We start from the raw sequence: 13,317 nt of genomic DNA, 5'->3' as shown, positions 1-13,317 counted from the left end.
GGCATATGCGATGACTTTTGTGCGTTGCATTAATACACATCCTAAACCTTGGCGTGAAGCATCACAATAGATCACAAAATCATCATTTCCTTCCGGTAATGACAAAATGGGTGCAGACGTTAACTTCTTCTTTAATAACTGGAATGAGGATTCCTGTTCTGTGGACCAATCATACTTCTTTCCCTTTTGAGTCAATGCAGTTAAGGGTTTGGTGATTCTAGAGAAATCTTGAATGAATCTTCGGTAGTAACCAGCAAGACCTAAGAATTGGCGAATTTGTGTTGGAGTCTTCGGGGTTTCCCATTTACTAATGGCTTCGATCTTGGCGGGGTCAACTTTAATTCCATGTTTACTGACAACATGGCCCAAAAATACGGGGTCAACTTTAATTCCATGTTCACTGTAGCACTGTAGCAAAATACGGTTTCACTGTAGCAAATAGTATTTTACTGTAGCAAATAGTATTTTACTGTAGGAAAGTCGTTTTTACTTGTACATATATATATACATACATATAATTGTTCATGAATCGTCGAGAGTAGTCAACGGTAATTGTATATATGAAACAGTTCTAAAATTTTTGAGACTCAATCTAACAGACTTTATTTAACGTGTCAAAATAATAAATCGTATAGAGAATTGGTTTAAATAAGTCGAAATTTTCCGGGTCATCACACATTAAAATAGGGGTGGATTACATACAAGGATAATTGGTGTAATTGTTAACAAAGTATTAAAACCTTGTATTATGCGCAGTCGATAACCTGGTGTAATTATTAACAAAGTATTAAAACCTTGTTAGAGTTCGAATCCCTAATTAGTTGGAACATTTAACTTCGGGAATAAGGTTAATTTGACGAGCATTTTATAATTATGACCGATGGACTATTATGGACAAAAACCAAATAGGTATCAAATAATCCAGAACAAAGGACAATTAACCCGAGTAATAAATTAAAATCAACACGTCGAACATCATGATTACGGAAGTTTAAATAAGCATAATACTTTTATTTCATATTTCATCGTACCTTTATTTACTGTCATTTTAATTACCGCAATTTACTTTATCGCAATTTAAATTCTGTCATTTATATTATCGTCATTTATCTTTACGCTTTATTTAAAATCGACAAACCGGTCATTAAACGGTAAAACCCCCTTTTATAATAATAATAATACTACTTATATATATATATATATATATATATATATATATATATATATATATATATATATATATATATATATATATATATATATATATATATATATATATATATATATATATATATATATATATATATATATATATTTATATTTATACAAATATAGTTTTTAAAAATATAGCGTTAAACTTGGCTAGATCCCTGTGAAACGAACCGGACTTACTAAAAACTATACTACTGTACGATTAGGTACACTGCCTATACGTGTTGTAGCAAGGTTTAGGTATATCCACTTTATAAATAAATAAATAACTTGTGTAAAATTGTATCATATTTAATAGTATTTTCTAGTAAAATATAAGTTATTTCGTATACACCCCTACGCACATCAATGATCAAGAGCACGAAGAACATTTGAGAAAAGTGCTAGAATTGTTGAGGAAGGAACAACTGTACGCAAAATTTTCAAAGTGTGCATTTTGGTTGGAAGAAGTTCAATTTCTCGATCACATAGTGAACAAAGAAGGTATTCAGGTAGATCCGGCAAAGATTGAAACCGTTGAAAAGTGGGAAACCCCGAAAACTCTGAATCAGATACGCCAATTTTTAGGACTGGCTGGTTACTACAGAAGGTTCATCCATGATTTTTTCAAAATAGCAAAACCCTTGACTGCATTAACAAATAAAGGGAAGAAATTTGAATGGAAGGATGAGCAGGAGAAAGCGTTTCAATTGTTGAAGAAAAAGTTAACTACGGCACCTATATTGTCATTGCCTAAAGGGAACGATGTTTTTGTGATATATTGTGACGCCTCAAAGCAAGGCCTCGGTTGTGTTTTAATGCAACGAACGAAGGTAATTGCTTATGCGTCTAGACAATTGAAGATTCATGAGCAGAATTATACGACACATGATTTGGAATTAGGCGCGGTTGTTTTTGCATTAAAGACTTGGAGACACTACTTATATGGGGTCAAAAGTATTATATATACCGACCACAAAAGTCTCCAACATATATTTGATCAGAAACAACTGAACATGAGGCAGCGTAGGTGGGTCGAACTGTTGAACGATTATGATTTTGAGATTCGTTACCACCCGGGGAAGGCGAATGTGGTAGCTGACGCTCTGAGTAGAAAGGACAGAGAACCTATGCGGGTAGAAGCTATGAATATAGTTATTCGTACTAACCTTACTACTCAAATAAAGGAGGCACAACAGGGAGTTTTAAAAGAAGGAAAGTTGAGGAATGAAATACCCAAAGGATCGGAGAAACATCTAAATATTCGAGAAGACGGAACCCGGTATAGGGCTGAAAGAATTTGGGTACCAAAGTTTGGAGATGTGAGAGAAATGGTACTTAAGGAAGCACATAAAACCAGATACTCAATACATCCCGGAGCGGGAAAGATGTACAAAGATCTCAAGAAACACTTTTGGTGGCTGGGTATGAAAGCCGATATTGCTAGATACGTAGGAGAATGTTTGACGTGTTCTAAAGTCAAAGCTGAACATCAGAAACCATCAGGTCTACTTCAACAACCTGAAATCCCGGAATGGAAATGGGAAAATATTACCATGGATTTCATTACTAAGTTGCCAAGGACTGCAAGTGGTTATGATACTATTTGGGTAATAGTCGATCGTCTCACCAAGTCAGCACACTTTCTGCCAATGAGAGAAGATGATAAAATGGAAAAAATTGGCACATTTATACTTGAAGGAAGTTGTCTCCAGACATGGAATACCGGTCTCTATTATCTTTGATAGGGATGACATATTTGTTTCAAGATTCTGGCAGACATTACAGCAAGCATTGGGAACTCGTCTAGACATGAGTACTGCCTATCATCCACAAACCGATGGGCAAAGTGAAAGGACGATACAGACCCTTGAAGACATGCTACGAGTATGTGCTATTGATTTCGGAAACAGTTGGGATCGACATCTACCGTTAGCAGAATTTTCCTACAACAACAGTTACCATTCGAGTATTGAGATGGCGCCGTTTGAAGCACTTTATGGTAGAAAGTGCAGGTCTCCAAGAAACTACCGAGAAAATCATTCAAATTCAACAACGATTGAAAACCGCCCAAAGTCGACAAAAGAGCTACGCAGATAGTAAAAGAAAAGATATAGAATTTGAAATTGGTGACATGGTCATGCTTAAGGTTTCACCTTGGAAAGGCATTGTTCGATTTGGTAAACGGGGGAAACTAAATCCAAGGTACATTGGACCATTCAAGATTATAGATCGTGTCGGACCAGTTGCTTACCGACTTGAATTACCTTAACAACTCACCAGCGTACATGATACTTTCCACGTCTCGAATTTGAAGAAATATTTTGCTAAAGAAGGTCTCACCATTCCTTTAGACGAAATCCAAATTAATGAAAAACTTCAATTCATTGAAGAACCCTTCGAAATAATGGATCGTGAGGTTAAAAGACTTTAGCAAAATAAAATACCAATCGTTAAGGTTCGATGGAATGCTCGTAGAGGACCCGAGTTCACCTGGGAACGTGAAGATCAGATGAAGAAGAAATACCCGCACCTATTTCCAGAAGATGCGTCAACACCCCCAATAGCTTAAAATTTCGGGACGAAATTTATTTAACGGGTAGGTACTGTAGTGACCCGAACTTTTCCATGTATATATATATATATATATATATATATATATATAACATGATATTATGATATATAGTATCTCATTAGGTATATTAACAATGAGTTATATACATAAAAAGAGATTATTGAATTAAGAAACTCGAAACGTTATATATAACGATTATCGTTATGACAACGTCTTACTAAATACATATGTATCATATTAAGATATTGTTACACTATATTTAGCATTATAAAATGATAATTATATATATCATTAAGTATGTTAACAACGAACTACATATGTAAAACAAGACTACTAACTTAAGAATTTCGAAACGAGACATATATGTAACGATTATCGTTGTAACGACATTTTAATGTATATATATCATATTAAGATATATTCATACATCATAATATTATGATAATGTAATAATTTAATATCTCATTAAATATAATAAACAATGGGTTAACAACATTAAATGAGATCGTTAACTTAAAGCTTTCAAAACAACACTTACATGTAACGACTAACGATGACTTAACGACTCAGTTAAAATGTATATACATGTAGTATATTAAGATGTATTAGTACACTTTTGAAAGACTTCAAGACACATATCAAAGTACTTCTACTTAGCAAAAATACTCACAATTACTTTTCCATTCGTTTTCATCAACAATTTTACTCGTATACACCCGTATTCGTACTCGTACAATACACAGCATCTAGATGTATTTACTATTGATACATACACTTCAATGATCAGCTCTTAGCAGCCCTTGTGAGTCATCAACATATGTGGGAACCATCATTTGGAAACTAGCATGAATGATTACACAAAATAACAAACAAATGTGACCTTATATTGACTAGCAATATCAAGTTTTTGGTACTCATCACAAACACATTCATTTTCAATTATTTTTGCATCAAACAACTCTCTCTCAAGTGTTCTTCCATTGTTCTAAGTGTTCTTCATCATTTCCTTCATAATCTACATCAATGTAGCTCATAAATCCTAACCTATATCAACTTATAAAACAACTACTCAAGAAAACTTCAAGAACACTTTCAAGGTTACTAGCTTACTTCCAATCTTGCAATTCCATTTCAAGTGATCATCCAATCTCAAGAAATCTTTGTTATTTACAGTAGGTTATCTTTCTAAATCAAGGTAATACTCATATTCCAACTTTGATTCAATTTTTATAACTATAACAATCTTAATTCGAGTGATAATCTTACTTGAACTTATTTTCGTGTCTTAATTCTACTTCAAGAACTTTCAAGCCATCCAAGATCCTTTGAAGCTAGATCATTTTTTGCCACTTCCAGTAGGTTTACCTACTATAGTTGAGGTAGTAATGATATTCATAACATCATTCGATTCATATATATATATATATATATATATATATATATATATATATATATATATATATATATATATATATATATATATATATATATATATAACTATCTTATTCAAAGATTTAAACTTGTAATCACTAGAACATAGTTCAGTTAATTCTAAACTTGTTCGCAAACAAAGTTAATCCTTCTAACTTGACTTTTAAAATCAACTAAACACATGTTCTATATCTATATGATATGCTAACTTAATGATTTAAAACCTGGAAACACGATGAACACTGTAAAACCGGACATACGCCGTCGTAGTAAAACCGCGGGCTGTTTTGGGTTTGATAATTAAAAACTATGATAAACTTTGATTTAAAAGTTGTTCTTCTGGTAAAATTATTTTTCTTATTAACATGAAACTACTTCCAAAAATCATGGTTAAACTCAAAGTGAAAGTATGTTTTTCAAAATGGTTATCAAGACGTCGTTCTTTCGACTGAAATGACTACCTCTTACAATATTGACTTGTAACCTGTATTTCTGACTATAAACTTATACTTTTTCTGTTTAGTTTCATAAATTTCAGTTCATTATGAAACCATAGCAACTTGAATCACTCAAAACGGATTTAAAACGAAGAAGTTATGGGTAAAACAAGATTGGATAATTTTGCTTGTTGTAGCTACGTGAAATTTGAAACAAATCTATACAAATCATAACTTAACTAACTTATATTGTATTATACATGTATTCTAACATATATTATGTAATCTTGGGATACCATAGACATGTATACAATGTTTTGACATATCATATCGACCCATCTATATATATTATTTGGGAACAACCATAGACACTCTATATGCATTAATGCTCGAGTTAGCTATACAGGGTTGAGGTTGATTCCAAAATAATATATATACTTTGAGTTGTAATCTAGCCTGAGACTTGTATACACTGGGTCGTGGATTGATTCGAGATAATATATATTGATTTATTTCTGTACATCTAACTGTGGACAACTAGTTGTAGATTACTAACGTTGGACTGCTAACTTAACAAACTTAAATTGTTAAAACGTAATAAAAAATGTTGTGAATATATTTCGATCATACTTTGATATATATGTACATATTTGTTATAGGTTCGTGAATCGACCCGTGGCCAAGTCTTATTTTTCGACGAAGTGAAAATCTGTGAAAGTGAGTTATAGTCCCATTTTTACTATCTAATATTTTTGGAATGAGAATACATGCAGTTTTGAAAATGATTTACAAAATAGACACAAGTAATTGAAACTACATTCTATGTTGAATCGTTATACCGGATATCGCCCTTGTTGAACTTGGTAACCTAAGAATTGGTGTTTATTATAATTGTCACCAATTGACGCGAATCCTAAAGATAGATCTTGGGCTTTGACACACTCCAGTCAGAGAATTTGAACTGCTTTAGTACTTTGATGTATATTTATAGGGATATTCTAGATGCATTTTGTTAATGTCGATTACCAGGTGTGCAAACATATGAATAATTTTTATGCAGATTGCATGTTATTGAAAGATGAAATCTTGTGGTCTATTATTACGATTGATAAATATATAGGTTAAACCTATAACTCACCAAAATTTTTGTTGACGTTTAAAGCATGTTTATTCTCAGGTGATTGTTAAGAGCTTCTGCTGTTGCATACTAAATTAAGAACAAGATTTGGAGTCCATGCTTGTATAATATTGTTTAAAAACTAAATTCGAAGACATATATTGTTGTATATTATTATTGTAAACCATTATGTAATGGTCGTGTGAAAACGCTATATTTTTAAATTATCATTATTTGATAATCGTCGTAATATGTTTAAACCTTTATCGATAAAAATAAAGGTTATGGTTTGTTTTAAAAATCGAATGCAGTCTTTGAAAAACGTCTCATATAGATGTCAAAACCTCGTAACGAAATCAATTAATATGGAACGTTTATAATCGATATGAATGGGACATTTCTGAAAAAGCGAGAAATAGTACAACGGGAGACTATTGAGAACCGACTTAATAAGAACCACTCTTCCTCCAAATGACAACGTTCGCATTCTCCAATCCGAGAGCCTACCCTTAATTTTTTCAATGACCGGTGACCAATAATTTAATTTCAACATCTTTGATCCAATTGGTAACCCGAGGTAAGTAAACGAAAATACTCCTACTTGACAACCAACACGACTTGCCACATGACTTACCTCCTCGAAATCAACTCCAATACCATAAATACAACTTTTTTGAAAATTTACTTTTAAACCCGAAGCAAGCTCAAAACATTTTAAAAGATTTCGGAGGCTATATACGTTTTCTCGACTCCATTTTCCCAAAAAGATCGTGTCATCCGCATATTGAAGGTGTGAAATTAAAACCTTGTCCGCACCTATTTCGGTACCTTTGAATAACCCATTTTCGATTGCCGCTTTTGACAAAATATTTAATACTTCCGCCGCGAGTATAAAAAGAAAAGGGGAGAGCGGATCCCCTTGTCTAACCCCCCGACTTAAGGAAAATTCTTTTGTCGGTGACCCATTAAAAAGTATGGATATTGAAGCGATATTGAGACAAGAAAGGATCCATTTTCTCCATTTACAACCAAATCCCATGCATCTCATGACTTCAAGTATAAAATCCCAATTGAGACAATCAAAAGCTTTTTCGAAATCAACTTTGAAAAGCAAGCTCTTTTGATTATTCGCCTTAAGAAAATCAATACTTTCATTAACAATGAGGCCGCCATCAAGTATAAATCTATCTTTTAAGAAAGCACTTTGTTCTGATCCAATCAAGGAGGGTAAAACCTTTCGAAGTCGATTAGATAGGACTTTTGCATCTATTTTGTAATAGCTACCAATCAAGCTAATTGGACGAAAGTCTCCAAGGGTGATAGGATCGGACCTTTTTGGAACCAAGGTCACAAAACAGGCGTTGCAACCTTTCGAGAAGTCAGAGTTTTCCCAAAACCAAGCAACCGCACTTACCAAATCTGATTTTACAACATCCCAGTATTTTTAAAAAAACCTCATGTTGAAACCATCCGGACCTGGAGCTTTTGTACTTCCACAATCAAATACCACGTCGTGTACTTCTTTTTCATCAAAAGGTAATTCGAGTGCACTAGCCTCATCACTTGTAATCGAGGGATAATTTAAATCCTCAAGACTTGGTCTATCCGAATTGGTTTCAGTGAATACGTTTCTAAAGTGTTCAAAGATAGCATCTTTCAAGTCTTGAGGATTTTCGTTCCAAACACCATTTAAAGTGAGACCTCGGATCCTACTCTTGTCGTTCCTCCTCCGAATTACATTATGAAAAAATTTGGAATTTTCTTCGTCCTCAAGTATCCAACGCACTCTCGCTTTCTGTTTAAACATTTTAGTTTTGATACCCTCTTTTTTGATCCACTGTTTTCTTATGTCACGCCATTCGTTATACTCATTGCCCACCAACAGACCCAATTCTGCCTTCGATTCAAATCGGTCAGCAGCAGCTTTTAGGATCTCAATTTCGGAATCTAGTGAATTGAATTCGTTGTTGCTCTACGACTTTAAAGCTGCCTTAACTTCCTTGAGTTTATTTCTGTATACACAGTCCAGTCGGTTATTTGGCCTAATTTCAGCAGCCCATGCGTCTTCAACAACTCGGTCCACATCATCTTCATCAAACCAAACATCAAAAACTCTAAATGGTTTAGGCCCAAAATTTTTTCATCAACTTTAAGCACAATCGGACAATGATCTGAGTTTTTTCTTTCCAGTGCAATTGCCGAGAGATCCGGCCAAAAACTTAACAGCTTTTCACACCCAAGAAAACGGTCCAGTTTAGTGAACTTTAAACCGTCATCACTAACGTGAGTAAAAATTCTTCCACCAAGTGGAAAATCAATTAAACGGTTTGCCTCAATGAAATCATTGAACAATTTGGCTCTACTATCGATGTACTCACAATTGATTCTTTCATTTTTGTAACGAACCAACTTCGTTTTACCAAAAATACGCCCTTAAAAAAAAATTGTGAGACAGTGCATCTGGACGGCGTCCAGTTATCTGGACGGCGTCCAGCAGTAAAGCCCAGGATGGCGTCCAAGCAATTTGGACGGCGTCCAAATGAACTAAAAGTTCCTGATCAATTTTACAAACTCATGCGGGCGGAAAACCCGCTTCCCGACACTTTTAGACGAAATGCTTTTCACAACATATAATATTAGATGAAACTAACACGTTCCAATAATAAAACGAGTTTTACGACTCCGGGCCCACATCGGCCGTTTTACGACTTTCGTACAAAATACAAGTTTCAATCCCAATTTACATTTAGAGGATTTAGGACTCTATAACCCAACCCAATAACAAGAGCATAATCCCGGGGACTACCAAATCCCCAATCCGTATCCACGTATCCAAAAGCTACCCCATCGAACCCGAGCGCTCCTACGCAACTAGTCTAATAACTAGCTAGCTTCATAACACAATACCTGTAAAAAGGTAAACAACGAGAGGGGTAAGCTAACACTTAGTGAATGCAATAATTATACATATACATATATAATCTACTTACTTGCAATAACTTACACAATACCGCATACAAGCTAGCAATTCGACAACCATGCAACATTATGCATAAAACTAATATCCGCAATTCACAATAAGCTAGCAACACCAATAGTATAAGTTCACAATTTAATATGCTAATACAAAATTCACATAACCATGGTTAACCAATCGTACAAGGGAACGGTACTCATAAAAGACCATCGGAGTTTATAACATCCATTAGTGTTACTTAATCACCGCGTAATCACTAATCCCCCGGGTGATGTCTTGAACACTGCGACAATCTCACCCCCATGACAATGTGGCATCTTGAACACCTCGACGATTCCACATGTCAATCAAAACAATGAGTGGTGTCTTGAACACCGCGACAATTCCACTCCCATGACAATGTGGTATCTTGAACACCGCGACAATTCCACATGTCAATCAAACCAAATGAGTGGTGTCTTAAACACCGCGACAATTCCACTCCCATGACAATGTGGTGTCTTGAATACCGCGACAATTCCACATGTCAATCAAACCAAATGAGTGGTGTCTTAAACACTGCGACAATTCCACTCGTTACATAGAATGTGGTGTCTTGAACACCGCGACAATTCCACATTACACGCTACACAAATAAATACATTATATAATACACGCATAATTATTCCACTCAACTCGGATTGCCCGCACAAGTCATGTATGTAATTCACATCCAAACGCAACCGAGCAAGCTTTACCTATAATACGCATATAGATATACACACAATCAACATACATTCTCTACAAGAGAATTCGACGCCAACACCCTTAACCGAGTGTTTCTATCTAACAAAACGACCAGCCCATTTAGTCACCTAAAATGGACTTCACCAATTACCACTACGGGTGGTAATTCTGACCCATTCAAACAAGTACAATTTAACCTCGTTTATACTAGTCACCATTTAAACCACCCTAGGTCTTAACACTAAATTACTACTTAGGTAGTAATCATATCAAACGTCGTTTAACACTTAACAAAAGTGCTTAACATCCAATTAATCCAAAATTAGTGTCATTCTCAAATTCGACCCATTTTGACATAAGTCCCGAAAACATCCTTAATCACTAACGGCTAGAGATTAACTTTCCAAAACACCAATTAACGCATGAACCAAGCATTTACATACTTGATTCTTCAATCTTGACTCAAAACTTAGTTTGACCATAGTTTGAGGTTAACACCCATTTGACCAAACAAAAATGTTCTTATGAACATCTAAACACTAACACACTTATAATCTAGTGATTATACCCAAGACCATGACCAAATTCGTCATTAAACCCTAACCCGCCAATAACGGGTCAAAATCCAACTACTAACCACAACAAACTCATTTCACAACCATTCAGGAGTTTCTAACAATATCAAGCTCAAACCCTAATTTGAATATCAAAATCAAATAATAAATTTCGGAGTTAGAACTTACCAACACTATCACAACGTAGCCATGAACGAGGTGAACAAACCTTAACTCTTGCACCTTAACCCAAAACAAACTTCTTCTTCCCCAAAACCCATTTTCTTTCTCTAAAATCTCCCTCTCTCTCTAAGATGAGATGAGAGAGATGTGTGGATGTCAAAATGATCCAAAATAGGATCTAAAACTGATATAATGGCTACAAATCCGTCCTCAAGTAAAAATACCAAAGTACCCCTTTTAATTTAGTCAAATTACAACAGCTGGCCCGTCAGGCCATTTGGACGGCGTCCAAAATGGCTGGACGGCGTCCCATCTTTCATTGGTGGACGGCGTCCCAAAAACTGGACGGCGTCCCACTGAACTGAGACTGAAACTGAAACATCAACTTCTTTCAGGGACTACAATTGTCTGAGTCTGATTCTGATGTAAATTCTGAAAATGCATAAGTGTTAGGTAGACTTTTTGTGGCGCTTTCTGATGCACACATTTACTGACAACTTTCAGGAACACTTTCAGATGCATAAAATTTCAGGATCTTACAGTTTTGATCACGAACCTCGTTAAAGTCACCACACAGTAACCATGCTTCGTTTACCCGACTACTTAGAAGATTAGAGATCGAGTTCCACATATGTTGTTTGCCAATGTCATCATGTGGACCATAGATGTTTAGGACATTTATAACAGCACCTGTATTTTTCCATACACCGCGGACACCAATAGCATGATCTAAAAAGATAGGACTGCTAGCATCAAATACATTAGTATCCCAAATTAGGAGTTGGCCCCCCGATTTCCCAACAATTGCCTTTTGAATAAAATTACAATCGCACTATCCCCACAAAGAGTATATCCAGTTAATATCGATAGGATGAAGCTTAGTTTCTTGAAAAGCAAAGAAATTAGGCCTTTCCTTACATATCAATTTTTTAACCCACCCGAATTTGTCTTCCTTACCCCCAATTTTAAAACTACGAATATTAAAAGAGATTATTTTCATTTAGAACAAATTAGAAACGAAAGGATAAAGAGACAGTTACTGTTTGTTGGAAAGGCCCTTAGCCTTCCATTTTAATCCCAGCCTCGAACCATAATCTCTGATTACAACCTCGTCGCTTGAATTAAAGGATGTTTCAGGGTTGCATTGCTTCGATGTGCCAGTAGAGTAAGAGCGAGAATTAGCATCATTATTTTCACAAGAAGAGCACTTGGATTTTAGCGGTACACACTTTTGTTTTCTTGCAGAGTTTTTCAGATTCATCATCCGAGAAGATGACTTCCACTTCCGCATATTTGACCAACAACACTCTCTGTTTTTTTGTGATTTCAATTTATTACTCATTGAACTGGTGCATGTAGTGTTTCTTTTCGCTTTTGGAATTACCCTAGCACGTCCAGGTGACCGCCCCAATGTTTGCGAATCTAGGCCTGCTGGATCTTCTTCATGGTCTGGCCCAATGACAGGCCCATCAATGTTATCAATTGGGTTTTCTCCAGGGAAAGGCCCGTCATCATTATTTTCCTGCAATATAGGCCCACTAGTGCCAAAACACTCATCAACTGGCCCATTAACGCCAATTTGATCCCCATCTGGCCCAATTACTTCCCCACACTTACTTGCTGGCCCAACGCCAATGTCGCTAGAAAGACTAGGCGAATTTGAACGACAACCCACATTTTTTTCTTTATTATTGTATCAACTTTTTCACACGTGTGGATATAATTTTCCTTGGAAGTTGGAGAATCATGCAGTCCGCCTGCAGAAAGATTAGGGTTTGCATTTACTTCTACTCCCACGTTTGGCATCCCTATGTCATCATCATTACTGTCTTCTCAATACGTGTTACGAAACCCACAGCAGCCTAACCCTTCATCTTCAAGGTTGGAATTACTCCGATCATTCTTTGGACTTTTCCGGTCACCAGAATATGGAACTTCATCTTCATTAGCACCCATGACTCTATAGTTTTTTGGATCGTCCATTAGAATCTCTTCATCATCCGATTCAAAGATAGAATCGTCAATGCAATCATCATCATCATCCTCATCCTCATTTTCGTAGGTGTCGTTCACATAATCTTTATCATATAAACCTCAGTTGTTTCAATATGGATGTTTGAGATTTT

The 13,317-nt window shown here is 35.4% G+C and overlaps 1 protein-coding gene across 1 annotated transcript in view; it reads right to left on the bottom strand.

The window, feature by feature from the left end:
* Positions 1–12,997, bottom strand: part of LOC139850180 (uncharacterized) — a 39,996-nt gene extending 26,999 nt beyond the window's left edge. Inside the window, exons 1-5 of the mRNA XM_071839767.1 lie at positions 12,809–12,997; positions 12,576–12,713; positions 11,687–12,023; positions 8,228–8,698; positions 7,148–8,170 (exon numbers count right to left, since the gene is read on the bottom strand). Of these exons, the coding sequence (XP_071695868.1) occupies positions 7,148–8,170; positions 8,228–8,698; positions 11,687–12,023; positions 12,576–12,713; positions 12,809–12,997 (2,158 nt within the window). The remainder of the gene's footprint in view (positions 1–7,147; positions 8,171–8,227; positions 8,699–11,686; positions 12,024–12,575; positions 12,714–12,808) is intronic.
* Between the last annotated feature and the right edge of the window lie 320 nt (positions 12,998–13,317).

This window comes from Rutidosis leptorrhynchoides, chromosome 5 (assembly GCF_046630445.1).
Source record: "Rutidosis leptorrhynchoides isolate AG116_Rl617_1_P2 chromosome 5, CSIRO_AGI_Rlap_v1, whole genome shotgun sequence".
NCBI lineage: Eukaryota > Viridiplantae > Streptophyta > Magnoliopsida > Asterales > Asteraceae > Rutidosis > Rutidosis leptorrhynchoides.
The sequence above is the reverse complement of the archived record's forward strand: the minus strand, read 5'-3'. Positions and strand labels throughout refer to the sequence as shown.